The sequence below is a fragment of the Oncorhynchus gorbuscha genome, linkage group LG02, assembly GCF_021184085.1.
Source record: "Oncorhynchus gorbuscha isolate QuinsamMale2020 ecotype Even-year linkage group LG02, OgorEven_v1.0, whole genome shotgun sequence".
In the NCBI taxonomy this organism is placed as follows: Eukaryota; Metazoa; Chordata; class Actinopteri; order Salmoniformes; family Salmonidae; genus Oncorhynchus; species Oncorhynchus gorbuscha.
In genome coordinates, this window is record NC_060174.1 from 72,193,502 (window position 1) to 72,211,301 (window position 17,800).

Consider the following 17,800-nt stretch of genomic DNA (forward strand, 5'->3'; position numbering starts at 1 on the left):
ATGCTGTGATCACTCATCGTCTTTAATGTTGTGATTCACAGACACACGGTGACCACGATTCGAATGCTGCAACTGAGGCAGAATGACGTTGAGGGACACACACTGAGACACTGAGTAGGACTGGACATGGGCTGGATATTTGTGACAACGAACTAAAAGGGGTGCAGAAGCACACCAGCACCCCATTTTAGGTTTATTCAATGGCTAACCATCTGAGTACCTACCCCTAATTCCACACTATGCCTTCTTTGCCCCATGGTCCCATATGGAAAAGTTATATGTGTTACATATATATGTATATGACTTATGTGTTTTATGTGTATGGCATAAAGGCATAAACAGTGCATTTGGAAAGTATTTAGACCCCTTCCCTTTTTCCACATTTTGTTACGTTACAGCCTTATTCTAAAATTGCTTACATTTTTTTTAAACTATAAAAAATCATCAATCATGTGCAGCGGCTGCTCAAGACTTCAGCTAATTTAATCTTTTGGCGCCACTCACAGGAGCGAGCACCACCTTGCAGAACTGTCCTGCCGCCCTACTCCCATTGAAGTCTATGAGACCTCCGCCGCTTACCATGGCCTGTCTGTAAGCACCTTAAAAGTGTTGTGGTGTACTGTTCTTGCAACCTTTTTTTGTCGTCCTCCTGCTTAAAGGCGTCATCAATACCCCATAATTTTTTATCGTTTTTTATAAATTTTTGCAAATGTATTAAAAATAGGAAACAGAAATACCTTATTTACATAAGTATTCAGACCCTTTGCTATGATACTCGAAATTGAGCTCAGGTGCATCCTGTTTCCATTGACCATCCTTGAGATGTTTCTACAACTTGATTTGAGTCAACCTGTTGTAAATTCAATTGATTGGACATGATTTGGAAAGGCACAAACCTGTCTATATAAGGTCCCACAGTTGACAGTGCAAGCCATGAGGTCTAAGGAATTGTCCGTAGAGCCCCGAAACAGAATTGTGTCGAGGCACAGATCTGAGGAAGGGTACCAAAAAATGTCTGCAGCATTAAAGGTCACCAAGAATACAGTAGCCTCCATCATTCTTAAATGCAAGTTTGGAACCACCAAGACTCTTCCTAGAGCTGGCCACCCAGCCAAACTGAGCAATCGGGGGAGAAGGGCCTTGGTCAGGGAGGTGAAAATGAACCAACCATATACAGTCATTTATTAGAACAATATCTAAACCACAAATACAATGTGATTCCATAACCTTTTGGGCAGCCACAACTATAGTGTACGATCCTTGCGACATGGAGCTGTGCATTATCATGCTGAAACATGCTGAAGCAATTGCGTTCATTGTCCGAAGCTTATTGCTGCACATACCATAACTCCACCGCCACCATGGGGCATTCTGTTCACCACATTAACATCAGCAAACCGCTCGCCCACACAACGCCATGAAACCCAGATTCATCCGTGGGATGAGCACACTTCTCCAGCTTCCCAGTGGCCATCAAAGGTGAACATTTGCCCACTGAAGTCGGTTACAATGTCGAACTGCAGTCAGCTCAAGACCCTGGTGAGAACGACGAGGATGGAGATGATCTTCCCTGAGACGGTTTCTGACAGTTTGTGCAGACATCTTTCGGTTGTGCTGCCACAGTTTCAACACCTGCCCGGGTGGCTGGTCTCAGCCAATCTCGCAGGTGAAGAAGCCGGATGTGAATGTCCTGGGCTGGCGTGGTTACACGTGGTCTGCGGTAGTGAGGCCGGTTGGACGTACTGCCAAATTCTGTAAAACAACATTTTGGTAAAGAAATTAACATTACATTCTCTGTCAACAGCTCTGGTGGACATTCCTGCAGTCAGAATGCCAATTGCACGGTCCCTCAACTTTGGACACTTTGGAACTCGGTCCCTCAACTTCGGACACTTTGGAACTCTGCATCTCTGCATAAACCCACCCTACCTTCAACCATTTTCTCTATGCTGCATCCTCCACTTGTTCTTCTCCTGATTTGATCATATCTAGACTCAGTAACACATTTAAAGTCGCTTACAAATGGGCCATGCACCAACGACAAATGCACCATGAGACCAGCGGTCCCTGGTTGTTGACAGCTTGAATGTTGTCATTAAAACATTGTTTTATTGGTTAACAAGATTAACTTTGCTCATTAGTCCATCATGCGCTGCAGCCGCTCAAGACTTCAGGTAATTTCATCTTTTGGAACCAGTCACAGAAGCGAGCACCACCTTGCAGAACTGCCCTGCCGCCCTATTGAAGTTTTTTTGTTTTTTTTCTCCATTAATTCCAAGATGGCGTAGCAGTCAGACGTCTTTGTCTTTTGTCCTGTCCCTTGTATATATCTTTCTACATATTTTTCTTCGCATATCTTTTAAAAATATCTAGCTAAACCTCAACTTCTAAATACTCTCCTGCAACCCGCCTCACCCAATGTGGCGTGGGTCTGCTTTTTTCTAAAGTATTTCTATTTACTTCGGATCTGGAATCCCTCAACTGAAATGAGCCAGCTACAGTAACTACCTACCAGCTATCAGTTAGCAAACCATTGCTAGCGGTCATCAGCTAACCTCGGAAAGATCTCGCCAGTTCGAACAACGAGACTCAAACCAGAGCATAACGGACCTATTTCTCTCCATATCACCGGATTCCTCCCGCAAACTCTGAACATTTTCATCTGGATCTTCGCAACCAGCTAACCGCAATCCCGGGTGACTACTCCTGGCTAGCATTTCCATCCCAGAGCAAGCACCAATTAGCCTGAAGCTAGCCCAGCATGGGCTCCTGTGCTACCACCGAAGCCCACTCCCCGGCTACAATATCCGGACCCCTTCTCCTGCCGGTACGGTGCATGGAACCCCGCCGATCCTCTACGACTGGAATACCGAGATAACCTGCCCGAGGATTCCAACAGGCCCCTCAGGCGCGAAGTCCGCTGAAGGCCCATTCTGCTAACCTGCTAGGCCTGCTAGCTACCTAGAGCTTCTTGGAACCCTACTATCTCATTACATTTTACATTTAAGTCATTTAGCAGACGCTCTTATCCAGAGCCTTATGACATCCAGTGGAACAGCCACTTTACAATAGTGCATCTAAACCTTTTAAGGGGGGGGTGAGAAGGATTACTTTATCCTATCCTAGGTATTCCTTAAAGAGGTGGGGTTTCAGGTGTCTCCGGAAGGTGGTGATTGACTCCGCTGTCATGGCGTCGTGAGGGAGTTTGTTCCACCATTGGGGGGCCAGAGCAGCGAACAGTTTTGACTGGGCTGAGCGGGAACTGTACTTCCTCAGTGGTAGGGAGGCGAGCAGGCCAGAGGTGGATGAACGCAGTGCCCTTGTTTGGGTGTAGGGCCTGATCAGAGCCTGGAGGTACTGAGGTGCCGTTCCCCTCACAGCTCCGTGGGCAAGCACCATGGTCTTGTAGCGGATGCGAGCTTCAACTGGAAGCCAGTGGAGAGAGCGGAGGAGCGGGGTGACGTGAGAGAACTTGGGAAGGTTGAACACCAGACGGGCTGCGGCGTTCTGGATGAGTTGTAGGGGTTTAATGGCACAGGCAGGGAGCCCAGCCAACAGCGAGTTGCAGTAATCCAGACGGGAGATGACAAGTGCCTGGATTAGGACCTGCGCCGCTTCCTGTGTGAGGCAGGGTCGTACTCTGCGGATGTTGTAGAGCATGAACCTACAGGAACGGGCCACCGCCTTGATGTTAGTTGAGAACGATAGGGTGTTGTCCAGGATCACGCCAAGGTTCTTAGCACTCTGGGAGGAGGACACAATGGAGTTGTCAACCGTGATGGCGAGATCATGGAACGGGCAGTCCTTCCCGGGAGGAAGAGCAGCTCCGTCTTGCCGAGGTTCAGCTTGAGGTGGTGATCCGTCATCCACACTGATATGTCTGCCAGACATGCAGAGATGCGATTCGCCACCTGGTCATCAGAAGGGGGAAAGGAGAAGATTAATTGTGTGTCGTCTGCATAGCAATGATAGGAGAGACCATGTGAGGTTATGACAGAGCCAAGTGACTTGGTGTATAGCGAGAATAGGAGAGGGCCTAGAACAGAGCCCTGGGGGACACCAGTGGTGAGAGCGTGTGGTGAGAAGACAGATTCTCGCCACGCCACCTGGTAGGAGCGACCTGTCAGTTAGGACGCAATCCAAGCGTGGGCCGCGCCGGAGATGCCCAACTCGGAGAGGGTGGAGAGGAGGATCTGATGGTTCACAGTATCGAAGGCAGCCGATAGGTCTAGAAGGATGAGAGCAGAGGAGAGAGAGTTAGCTTTAGCAGTGCGGAGCGCCTCCGTGATACAGAGAAGAGCAGTCTCAGTTGAATGACTAGTCTTGAAACCTGACTGATTTGGATCAAGAAGGTCATTCTGAGAGAGATAGCGGGAGAGCTGGCCAAGGACGGCACGTTCAAGAGTTTTGGAGAGAAAAGAAAGAAGGGATACTGGTCTGTAGTTGTTGACATCGGAGGGATCGAGTGTAGGTTTTTTCAGAAGGGGTGCAACTCTCGCTCTCTTGAAGACGGAAGGGACGTAGCCAGTGGTCAGGGATGAGTTGATGAGCGAGGTGAGGTAAGGGAGAAGGTCTCCGGAAATGGTCTGGAGAAGAGAGGAGGGGATAGGGTCAAGCGGGCAGGTTGTTGGGCGGCCGGCCGTCACAAGAGCGAGATGTCATCTGGAGAGAGAGGGGAGAAAGAGGTCAGAGCACAGGGTAGGGTCGTGTGAGCAGAACCAGCGGTGTCGTTTGACGTAGCAAACGAGGATCGGATGTCGTCGACCTTCTTTTCAAAATGGTTGACGAAGTCATCTGCAGAGAGGGAGGAGGGGGGAAGAGATGATAGGATGGAAGAGGAGAGAGTAGCGGGGGAGAGAGAGCGAAGGTTGGGACGGCGCGATACCATCCGAGTAGGGGCAGTGTGGGAAGTGTTGGATGAGAGCGAGAGGGAAAAGGATACAAGGTAGTGGTCGGAGACTTGGAGGGGAGTTGCAATGAGGTTAGTGGAAGAACAGCATCTAGTAAAAATGAGGTCGAGCGTATTGCCTGCCTTGTGAGTAGGGGGGGAAGATGAGAGGGTGAGGTCAAAAGAGGAGAGGAGTGGAAAGAAGGAGGCAGAGAGGAATGAGTCAAAGGTAGACGTGGGGAGGTTAAAGTCGCCCAGAACTGTGAGAGGTGAGCCGTCCTCAGGAAAGGAGCTTATCAAGGCATCAAGCTCATTGATGAACTCTCCGAGGGAACCTGGAGGGCGATAAATGATAAGGATGTTAAGCTTGAAAGGGCTGGTAACTGTGACAGCATGGAATTCAAAGGAGGCGATAGACAGATGGGTAAGGGGAGAAAGAGAGAATGACTACTTGGGAGAGATGAGGATCCCGGTGCCACCACCCCGCTGACCAGAAGCTCTCGGGGTGTGCGAGAACACGTGGGCGGGCGAAGAGAGAGCAGTAGGAGTAGCAGTGTTGTCTGTGGTGATCCATGTTTCCGTCAGTGCCAAGAAGTCGAGGGACTGGAGGGAGGCATAGGCTGAGATGAACTCTGCCTTGTTGGCCGCAGATCGGCAGTTCCAGAGGCTACCGGAGACCTGGAACTCCACGTGGGTCGTGTGCGCTGGGACCACCAGATTAGGGTGGCCGCGGCCACGCGGTGTGGAGCGTTTGTATGGTCTGTGCAGAGAGGAGAGAACAGAGATAGACAGACACATAGTTGACAGGCTACAGAAGAGGCTACGCTAATGCAAAGGAGATTGGAATGACAAGTGGACTACACGTCTCGAATGTTCAGAAAGTTAAGCTTACGTAGCAAGAATCTTATTGACTAAAATGATTAAAATGATACAGTACTGCTGAAGTAGGCTAGCTGGCAGTGGCTGCGTTGTTGACACTACACTAATCAAGTTGTTCCGTTGAGTGTAATAGTTTCTACAGCGCTGCTATTCGGGGGCTAGCTAGCTAGCTAGCAGTGTTGATTACGTTACGTTGCGTTAAAAGAACGACTGGTCTATCGACGTCACCGCACGAAGAGGCAAAAACAGACTTATCCCCATTGTGCGGTACCCTATAGGCTAACTTGCTAAGCCAGGTCTGCTAACTGCTAACTTGCCTGCCCGTTCTGCTAACTGCTAGCTTGCCTGCCCCGGTCGGCAAACTGCTAGCCCCTGCTAACTGCTTGCTTGTTAACCCGTTCTAGTAACTGCTAGCTCGTTTAGCCCCGGCCTACTAACCGTTAGCTTGTTAGCATCGGCCTGCTAACTGTCTGAATCGCCGTGTTCCTGGTCAGCCCAACCACTCACTAGACCCATATGCTCACTTGGCTACGCATACCTCTCTCTAATATCAATATGTCTTGTCCATTACTGTCCTGGTTAGTGACTACTGTCTTATTTCACTGTAGAGCCTCTAGCCCTGCTCAATATGCCTTAACCAACCATGTTGTTCTACCTCCTACATATGCGATGACATCACCTGGTTTAAACGTCTCTAGAGACTATATCTCTCTCATCATTACTCAATGCCTAGGTTTACCTCCAATGTACCCACATCCTATCTTGCCTTTGTCTGTACACTATGCCTTGAATCTACGCTATCGTGCCCAGAAACCTGCTCCTTTTACTCTCTGTTCCGAACGTGCTAGACGGCCAGTTTGTATAGCCTTTAGCCGTACCCTTATTCTACTTCTCCTCTGTTCCTCTGGTGATGTGGAAGTTAATCCAGGTCCTGCAGTGCCTAGCTCCACTCCCACCCCCCAGGTGCTCTTATTTGTTGACTTCTGTAAACGTAAAAACCTTGGTTTCATGCATGTTAACATTAGAAGCCTACTCCCTAAGTTTGTTTTACTCGCTGCTTTAGCACACTCTGCAAACCCGGATGTCTTAGCCTTGTCTGAATCCTGGCTTAGGAAAACCACCAAAAACCCTGAAATCTCCATTGCTAACTATAACATTTTCCGCCAAGATAGAACTGTCAAAGGGGGCGGTGTTGCAATCTACTGCAAAGATAGCCTGCAGAGTTCTGTATTACAATCCAAGTCTGTACCCAAACAATTTGAACTTCTACTTCTAAAAATGTACCTTTCCAGAAACAAATCTCTCACTGTTGCCGCTTGCTATAGAATTCCCTCTGACCCCAGCTGTGCCCTCGATACCATATGTGAATTGATTGCCCCCCATCTATCTTCTGAGCTTGTGCTACTAGGTGACCTAAACTGGGACATGCTTAACACCCCGGCCATCCTACAATCCAAGCTTGATGCCCTCAATCTCACACAAATTATCAATGAACCTACCAGGTACAACCCTAAATCCGTAGACACGGGCACCCTCATAGATGTCATCCTAACTAACTCGCCCTCCCAGCTGCCCATTGCTCTGAGGCTAGGAAACACTGTCACCACCGATAAATCCACTATAATTGAGAATATCAATTAGCATTTCTCTACGGCTGGCCATGCTTTACACCTGGTTCCCCCCACCTGCCCGGCACCCTCTACAGCAACCCGCCAAAGCCCCCACCATTTCTTCTTTACCCAAATCAAGATAGCTGATGTTCTGAAAGAGCTGCAAAATCTGGACTCATACAAATCAGCCGTGCTAGACAATCTGGACCCTCTCTTTCTAAAATTATCTGCCGAAATTGTTGCAACCCTTATTACTAGCCTGTTCAACCTCTCTTTCGTATTGTCTGAGATTCCCAAAGATTGGAAAGCTGCCACGGTCATCCCCCTCTTCAAAGGGGGTGACACTCTAGACCCAAACTGCTACAGACCTATATCTATCCTACCCTGTCTTTCTAAGGTCTTCAAAAGCCAAGTTAACAAACAGATTACCGACCATTTCGAATCCCACCATACCTTCTCCACTATGCAATCTGGTTTCAGAGCTGGTCATGGGTGCACCTCAGCCACGCTCAAGGTCCTAAACGACATCATAACTGCCATCGATAAGAGACATTACTGTGCAGCCGTATTCATCGATCTGGCCAAGGCTTTCGACTTTGTCATTCACCACATTCTTATTAGCAGACTCGACAGCCTTGGTTTCTCAAATGATTGCCTCGCCTTGTTGACCAACTACTTTTCTGATAGAGTTCAGTGTGTCAAATCGGAGGGCCTGTTGTCCGGACCTCTGGCAGTCTCTATGGGGGTGCCACAGGGTTTCAATCCTTGGGCCGACTATCTTCTCTGTATACATCAATGATGTTGCTCTTGCTGCTGGTGATTCTCTGGGACCGCTCTGACTTAGAATACATGGACAACTACAAATACCTAGGTGTCTGATTAGACTATAAACTCTCCTTCCAGACTCACATTAAGCATCTCCAATCAAAAATTAAATCTAGAATTGGCTTCCTATATCGCAACAAAGCCTCCTTCTCTCATGCTGCCAAACATACCCTCGTAAAACTGACCATCCTACCGATCCTCGACTTCAGTGATGTCATCTATAAAATAGCCTCCAACACTCTACTCAACAAACTGGATGCAGTCTATCACAATGCCATCCATTTTGTCACCAAAGCCCCATACACTACCCACCATTGCAACCTGTACGCTCTCAATGGTTGACACTCGCTTCATACTCGTCGCCAAACCCACTGGCTACAGGTTATCTACAAGTCTCTGCTAAGTAAAGCCCTGCCTTATCTCAGCTCACTGGTCACCATAGCAGCACAAGGGTGCGTTCTGAGCCCTCTCCTGTACTCCCTGTTCACCCACGACTGCGTGGCCACGCACGCCTCCAACTCAATCATCAAGTTTGCGGACGACACAACAGCGGTAGGCTTGATTACCAACAACGACGAGACGGCCTACAGGGAGGAGGTGAGGGCCCTCGGAGTGTGGTGTCAGGAAAATAACCTCACACTCAACGTCAACAAAACTAAGGAGATGATTGTGTACTTCAGGAAACAGCAGAGGGAACACCCCCCTATCCACATCGATGGAACAGTAGTGGAGAGGGTAGCAAGTTTTAAGTTCCTCGGCATACACATCACAGACAAACTGAATTGGTCCACTCACACTGACAGCGTCGTGAAGAAGGCGCAGCAGCGCCTCTTCAACCTCAGGAGGCTGAAGAAATTTGGCTTGTCACCAAAAGCACTCACAAACTTCTACAAATGCACAATCGAGAGCATCCTGGCGGGCTGTATCACCACCTGGTACGGCAACTGCTCCGCCCTCAACCGTAAGGCTCTCCAGAGGGTAGTGAGGTCTGCACAACGCATCACCGGGGGCAAACTACCTGCCCTCCAGGACACCTACACCACCCGATGTTACAGGAAGGCCATAAAGATCATCAAGGACATCAACCACCCGAGCCACTGCCTGTTCACCCCGCTATCATCCAGAAGGCGAGGTCAGTACAGGTGCATCAAAGCTGGGACCGAGAGACTGAAAAACAGCTTCTATCTCAAGGCCATCAGACTGTTAAACAGCCACCACTAACATTGAGTGGCTGCTGCCAACACACTGTCATTGACACTGACCCAACTCCAGCCACTTTAATAATGGGAATTGATGGGAAATGATGTAAATATATCACTAGCCACTTTAAACAATGCTACCTTATATAATGTTACTTACCCTACATTATTCATCTCTTATGCATACGTATATACTGTACTCTATATCATCGACTGCATCCTTATGTTATACATGTATCACTAGCCACTTTAACTATGCCATTTTGTTTACTTTGTCTACATACTCATCTCATATGTATATACTGTACTCGATACCATCTACTGTATGCTGCCCTGTACCATCACTCATTCATATATCCTTATGTACATATTCTTTATCCCCTTACACAGTGTATAAGACAGTAGTTTTGGAATTGTTAGTTAGATTACTTGTTGGTTATCACTGCATTGTCGGAACTAGAAGCAAAAGCATTTCGCTACACTCGCATTAACATCTGCTAACCACCATGTGTATGTGACAAATAAAATTAGATTTGATTTGATTTAGTACGCGCTCCAGCAGATATATCTCACTGGTCACCCGCCAATTCCTCCTTTGGTCGTCTTTCCTTCCAGTTCTCTGCTGCCAATGACTGGAACGAACTGCACAAATCTCTGAAGCTGGAGACTTATATCTCCCTCACTAGCTTTAAGCACCAGCTGTCAGAGCAGCTCACAGATCACTGCACCTGTACATAGCCCATCTGTAAACAGCCCATCTATCTACATACCTCATCCCTATACAGTATTTATTTATTTATTTATTTATTTATTTATTTATCTTGCTCCTTTGCACCCCAGTATCTCTACTTGCACATTAATCTTCTGCACATCTACCATTCTAAATGGCATATATTATTATTATTATATTATTCCAGTGTTTAACTGCTATATTGTGATTACTTCGCCACCATGGCCTATTTATTGTCTTAACTCCCTTATCTTACCTCGTTTGCACTCACTGTATATAGACTTTTTGTTTTCTTTTGTTCTACTGTATTATCGACTGTTTTGTTTATTCCATGTGTAACTTTGTGTTGTTGTATGTGTCGAATTGCTATGCTTTATCTTGGCCAGGTCGCAGTTGCAAATGAGAACTTGTTCTCAACTAGCCTACCTGGTTAAATAAAGGTGAAATAAAATAAATATATAGATATTTTGGAACCACTCAAAGGAGCGAGCACAACCTTGCAGAACTGCCCTGCCGCCCTATTGAAGTCTATGAGACCTCCGCCCTTACCGTGGCCTGTCTGTAAGCACCTTAAAAGTGTTGTCGTGTACTGTTTTTGCTACCTTTTTAGTGTTGTCCTCCTGCTTAAAGGCGCTACATGGTCATTCCGCAGTCTGCATTGGCCGTGCAGCATTTAGTGTGATACGGCCTCTACAGAAGTCAGGGCATTCATACTTCTTGGGCTTCTCCGAGCAGCGCAGAGCTGTTGTGAAGGAAGTTGTCAAGGAAGTGAGTTTAAGTTTATGCAGGACCTCACGTCCAACCCTACCATCAACCAATCATGTCAATGCAGAACTATACGGAGCCCTCCGCATTGTTACAACATTTGAGAGGCGCACAACGATGCAATACAGAGCTCAATTTGGCCTCTGTGAGCTCAATTCGGAGGCTTCGCAATTGCGTCACACCATCCATACGGGCACCTCTGACCACATTCTTGGATCAAGCATAAATGGGCTCTTATTCTGGGGTTCCAACTGAATGCAGTGGTAAATGTTCTCCTCGCAATTTACCTATTAAATTGACAAGAAGGGTGTTGATATAGCTGTGTTTAGGCATGGCTTCCTTGTTTTGAGTATGTTGTGTTTCCATTCTACTGGAGTTGACCTAGTATTTTACATTTAACTTATCTTATGCATCCAGGTGTTTCTCCATTTTTAACTCACCCACCAAAAATCAAAATATGCTGTTTTACAATTTGTGGTATTTGAACTGGTCTATTTCTTAAACGGGAACAAATATTATGGGTGAGGTTTAGATAACTCAGATGCTATTTTTCGTGAGGAAAAAGATGACTGTTCAGGACCTTTAAATGGATGCAATTCAAGTTGTATGTCTAATGTGAATGCAGACAAATGAAAATCGTGTGAAGCGTCCAGGTCTAGTAAGACATAAATCAGATTAAAAATCAGCAATAAAATGACACAAAATAATCATAGTTTGAAATAACGTATTCATTCAGTACATTTGTCTATTCATCCATACTTATGAAAAGGCAGGATGCAGCCATACTTTTAAATTTAAGTTGTTCATTAAAAAAGTTGTGTTAATCTTATACTAACATAATGATAATCCTCAATATATTTATCCTCACTCTGACAATCGTCATGTAGTTGTCTCATAGACTACAAATCAAATTAAATTATTTGTCACATTTGTCGAATAAAACTGGTGTAAGATTATTGATGAAATCTTATTTTCCTTCTCATTAAACCAGGCCTTTGTCATTTAAACCTTTAACAATATATTTATATTCCACAGACACCTGGAAGACAACATGATCAAAAGCATCTCCAAGCAGGCATTCTCAGGACTCTACTCACTAAGAAGACTGTATGTCCTAATTCATTATCGGCCACCACTGTCTGACCTGTGGTACCATGTGTATATCCCTACATCACCACAAATTGTTGTCCTGGATACATCATACTTCATGCAATTTTTTTATTGAACATTATGTAGAATGTAGTACTGTAGTATGGTGTTTAGCTCCTTGAAATCAAAGAAAACCAGTCATTGAATACACTGACCCTTTTACTGGCGCTTCCTTGAGAAGTGTTTATACATACAGATTCAGATACTGTAGTCGTCCTCCGATATACAAACCTGATACGTGTGAAGTGCCCAGGTCTGGTAGACATAAATCCGTCTGGTCTGTAATTAAGGGAACACATGAAACCCCTTCATCCACCTCCTTCAGGATTCACACAGAGGACAGTCATTATGAATCAAGGCATCCTGGAGAGTATACACTGAGTGTACAACACATTAGGAAAACCGTCCTAATATTGAGTTGCACCCCCTATTGCCCTCAGAACAGCCTCAATTAGTCGGGGCATGGCTACGAGGTGTTGAAAGCGTTCCACAGGGATACTGGCCCATGTTGACTACAATACTTCCCACAGTTGTGTCGAGTTGGCTGGATTCCTTTGGGTGGTGCATCATTGTTGATACACACGGGAAACTGTTGAGTGTGAAAAACCCAGCAGCGGGCCTCCTGAGTGGTCCAGCGGTCTGAGGCACTAGTCCCATAGGACGGCGAACAATTTGCCCAGCATCGTCCCATTTAGGGGAGGGTTTGGCCAGAGGGGCATTACTTGGCTCATCGTGCTCTAGCGACTCCTTATGGTCGGCAGGCCATGCAGGCTGACTCCGGTTGCCAGTTGAATGGTGTTTCCTTTGATGCGGCTGGATTCCTGGTTAAACTGGCGGGTATTAAAGGAGCGTGTTAGGGGGTGATAAGAGAATTATGTTCTCCAGGTACATCACCCAATTTAATTATTTTACTCTCAGTCTGCAAACCAGAATTTGTAAGATCCTGGCCGAATGAAAACCGACAGAGGCCCGGTCTACCACAGTGAAATGTTTATTCACGGGAACGTTCTGAAGTCAAGAATACAAATCAATTCATTTTATACTGACTTCTCACGCCCACACATACACACAAACATATGCACACACATAAACAGACACACAAACAGAAGCACATACACACATACCCACACACACATGCACGCAAACAGACGCACACACATGTCCTGCTATGCACACACTGTCTGTCTCACTACCCAGCCGACAGAGATAGTGACCTTGTCCTTGTCCCAAATCTCTAGTCAGGTCGGCACCAAGCTCAGACAGTCTGTGTTTAAAATACTATAAAGATATATTGTTTTACCCTAATTCTGACTAGGACTACACATTTATTGATTATGATTTTATACATTATAATCAATTCCATACAATTATATGTTTCAGGGTGGAATATTCGAATCATTCAATAAACAGACAATTCTCACCTATCGGGGTCATTTCACCTCTCGCGAGCCCATTGGAGGATTGTAGCGATGAGACAAGATCGAAATTGGGGAGAAAAGGGGAGGTAAAAATAAAATAAAACCATCATAGAATATCTATATACAGTGGGGCAAAAAAGTATTTAGTCAGCCACCAATTGTGCAAGTTCTCCCACTTAAAAAGATGAGAGAGGCCTGTAATTTTCATCATAGGTACACTTCAACTATGACAGAAAAGAAAATGGAAAAAAATCCAGAAAATCACATTGTAGGATTTTTAATGAATTTATTTGCAAATTATAGTGGAAAATAGGTGTTTGGTCAATAATAAAAGTGTATCTCAATACTTTGTTATATACCCTTTGTTAGCAATGACAAACATTTTCTGTAAGTCTTCACAATGTTTTCACACACTGTTGCTGGTATTTTGGCCCATGCAGATCTCCTCTAGAGCAGTGATGTTTTGGCGCTGTTGCTGGGCAACACAGACTTTCAACTCCCTCCAAAGATTTTCTATGAGGTTGAGATCTGGAGATTGGCTAGGCCACTCCAGGACCTTGAAATGCTTCTTACGAAGCCACTCCTCCGTTGCCAGGGCGGTGTGTTTGGGATCATTGTCATGCTGAAAGACCCAGCCATGTTTCATCTTCAATGCCCCACTCAAAATCTCACGATACATGGCCCCATTCATTCTTTCCTTTACACGGATCAGTCATCCTGGTCCCTTTGCAGAAAAACAGCCCCAATGCATGATGTTTCCACCCCCATGCTTCACAGTAGGTATGGTGTTCTTTGGATGCAACTCAGCATTCTTTGTCCTCCAAACACGACGAGTTGAGTTTTTACCAAAAAGTTCTATTTTGGTTTCATCTGACCATATGACATTCTCCCAATCTTCCAAATGCTCTCTAGCAAACTTCAGACGGGCCTGGACATGTACTGGCTTAAGCAGGGGGACACGCCTAGCACTGCAGGATTTGAGTCCCTGGCGGCATAGTGTGTTACTGATGGTAGGCTTTGTTACTTTGGTCCCAGCTCTCTGCAGGTCATTCACTAGGTCCCCCCGTGTGGTTCCGGGATTTTTGCTCACCGTTCTTGTGAACATTTTGAACCCACGGGGTGAGATCTTGCGTGGAGCCCCAGATCGAGGGAGATTATCAGTGGTCTTGTATGTCTTCCATTTCCTAATAGTTGCTCCCACAGTTGATTTCTTCAAACCACGCTGCTTACCTATTGCAGATTCAGTCTTCCGAGCCTGGTGCAGGTCTACAATTTTGTTTCTGGTGTCCTTTGACAGCTCTTTGGTCTTGGCCATAGTGGAGTTTGGAGTGTGACTGTTTGAGCTTGTGGACAGGTGTCTTTATACTGATAACAAGTTCAAACAGGTGCCATTAATACAGGTAATGAGTGGAGGACAGAGGAGCCTCTTAAAGAAGTTGTTACAGGTCTGTAGGAGCCAGAAATCTTACTTGTTTGTAGGTGACCAAATACTTATTTTCCACAATAATTTGCAAATAAATTAATAAAAAATCCTACAATGTGATTTTCTGGATTTTTTTTCCTCATTTTGTCTGTCATAGTTGAAGTGTACCTATTTTAAGTGGGAGAACTTGCACAATTGGTGGCTAACAAAATACTTTTTTGACCCACTGTATTTTGTTTTTATCCAGTCGGATATATTTTATCCAGTCGGATAAACACTCCAAACAGCCTACCTAACTGCTCAGAGGTGTCCGCATGGTCCTAAAGCACACCGAATCTTAGTTTGTATCACATTCCAATTATAAAACTAGGGGGGACAAAAAGGCAATTTCAGAATGTGCGGGGTCACTACCATACCCCGTTCGAAGGCACTTAAATATTTAGTCTTGCCCTTTCACCCTCAGAATGGCACACATACACATTCTATGTCTCATCATAGCTCATAGCTTCCACCTGGATTCACCAGTCTATGTCATGGAAAGAGCAGGTGTTCCTAATGTTTGTACACTCAGTTTCTTCTATTTTCTCTGACAGCTAGCTTTGGATAGTTGACAGGAAATCAACTCCTACTTTTCACATCCAGCTTGATGTTAGTGTATCTCCTCTGCATTCCTGATTATTGGTGTAGGTTGTAGGGCTGGGGAAAACAAACAACGACATGGAAAATTTGCTCTGTCCCTATACACTCAGATAGAATAAACAGGTGGATGTTACCCTACCTTACCCTACCTTACCTCATGCAAGCAGTTGAATATCTGCACTTTGACAATATTGTTTTATTTACACTATGTTGTCCCATATCAAAAATTAATATATGGCTTTTTATCTTTGCATTTACCTCCTTATCTCTTTTAAAACTGGCCTGGTGTGATAAGATTTCTCAGTCAGAATCGGATTACGTTGTTGAAGGCTGGCATTTTTGAAGACCTTTGGAACCTGGAGTGGCTGTAAGTCAACTGGGGGGAGGATGTTTTCAGTGACCTTAAGATACCTTCATTAGGAAATCCTTCAGTGTAGACAGTATTTATTTAATTGATACAAAAACACCTGTATATCTTGTTGGAAACTGTGCTACACTGGGCAGTTGTTTTCAGTGACCTTAAAGGGATAGTTCGAGGGATTGTTATTTTTTCTACTTATCCAGAATCAGGAAACTGATGGATACCATTTTTATGTCTCTGTGTGTAGTTTGAAGGAAGTTGGAGGTAGTTTCTGATGTGATTGCTAACGAGGAATAGCATAATGACTGGAAGTCTATGGGATCAGATTAATTGCTAAAATCTTGAACTATCCCTTTAAAGCCACCTTCGTTATGAAATGCCTCAGAGAATGCCTCAGAATCTTGTTTGTGCTGCTCTATTTTCCCAAGAAAGCAATGAGCATAAAGTATGATACAGTGTGACATTTATGGTGTAGCTAACAATCCTCAGGTATGATACATGATGGTATGATATCATGGCCCATGTACTAATGCTCATTAACGTTGTTCTCTTTGACAACAGTAATTACAACAGTATAGCTGCAGAAGCTTTCTATAGATTTTTTTCAAAAGTAATATGACAATTATAGGGTTTAGTGTGACAAATAAATTGATCTATTGTCCTCTGGTCTGTATGGGTGTAGGATTCTTGATGAAAATAGAATAGCATCTCTGAGACAGAAATCGTTTGAGGGGCTGAAATCGTTATTTTTCCTGTAAGTATCATGCCACTGTGCTTATTACTTTAATTAAGATCTCATAAGATACACGTCATCATTTAACCAACACGCTCTTTAAATGTAATTTAATTTGGCTGCAGGTCTTTGCTGAACAATTCCCTAGAATCCATCCCCAAGAAATCTGTCTGCCAGGAAATGCCTAGATTAAACTGGTTGTAAGTAACAACAGAATAATACCTAACGCATTATGATGGATAATATATTTGATTGTATTTGACAACTCTAAATCATGTTTTCTCATAATCAGGTGTATTATTTATGACTCTGTTTGCCATAATCACTCTGCAACAGTATCTTTTTTCACAAAACTCATTATTACCCATATGGAAAAACCACATGACTTCTCAATGAAAATCTCGATTTCACATGTGAAATCATGTGAAACCATGTGGTTTTGGAACACTTCACATGATGATATTTTACATATGGATTTTCATCTGAAAAACTTTCTGTTTTCACATGTGCAGAAATGTGCACATGTGATAACAAAAGACAAATGAGGTCAGTTCTACACATCTGAAAGCATATGTTAACACCATCCTTTCACATGTGAGGAGAATAACATGCATTCACCTCAAATGTGAACTGCAGGTGAAAAACATATGAACATAATATTTTTCACATGAAAATCTCTCACGTGAAAATTTAATTTTCACTTTCACATGTAAAAAACGTTCTAATATTGTCACATGTAGTTTCATGGTGTCACATTTGGAAATTTTGCATCATTTATTTCACCAGATCATGTTTTCACGTGCTTAAATGTTTTCACATGTAGTTTCATGTTGTCACGTGTTGCTTTTACTTGTGACCACACTTTATTACATTATCTTATCACATGAGAACAGAAGTGAAATTCATGTAGTTTTTCATGTAGTTCATGTACCAACTACCAGATACCGATGCAGATATCATTCATTAATGCCAGAATGATCTGACACATCTTTTTCACAGAGAACTGGAGGGGAACAAGATATCATCTTTGTGGGTTTCCAGCTTTCAAAACTGCACCACTCTGACAGTATTGTGAGTTTTGTTGAATTTAGACTATATAGTTTCCTCAATTTCTTTACAATATTTGTTCATCTTTGTACCAAATCCAATTGGATAGAATGCCTTACTGTCAATAATTGCAT

General features: G+C 44.4%; 1 protein-coding gene across 1 annotated transcript in view; it reads left to right on the forward strand.

Moving 5' to 3' along the window:
* Window positions 1-17,800, forward strand: part of LOC124008805 (relaxin receptor 1-like) — a 38,618-nt gene that overhangs the window by 16,326 nt on the left and 4,492 nt on the right. The window contains exons 5-9 of the mRNA XM_046320375.1: window positions 11,932-12,003; window positions 15,821-15,892; window positions 16,569-16,640; window positions 16,745-16,819; window positions 17,619-17,690. Coding sequence (XP_046176331.1) covers window positions 11,932-12,003; window positions 15,821-15,892; window positions 16,569-16,640; window positions 16,745-16,819; window positions 17,619-17,690 — 363 coding nt within the window. The remainder of the gene's footprint in view (window positions 1-11,931; window positions 12,004-15,820; window positions 15,893-16,568; window positions 16,641-16,744; window positions 16,820-17,618; window positions 17,691-17,800) is intronic.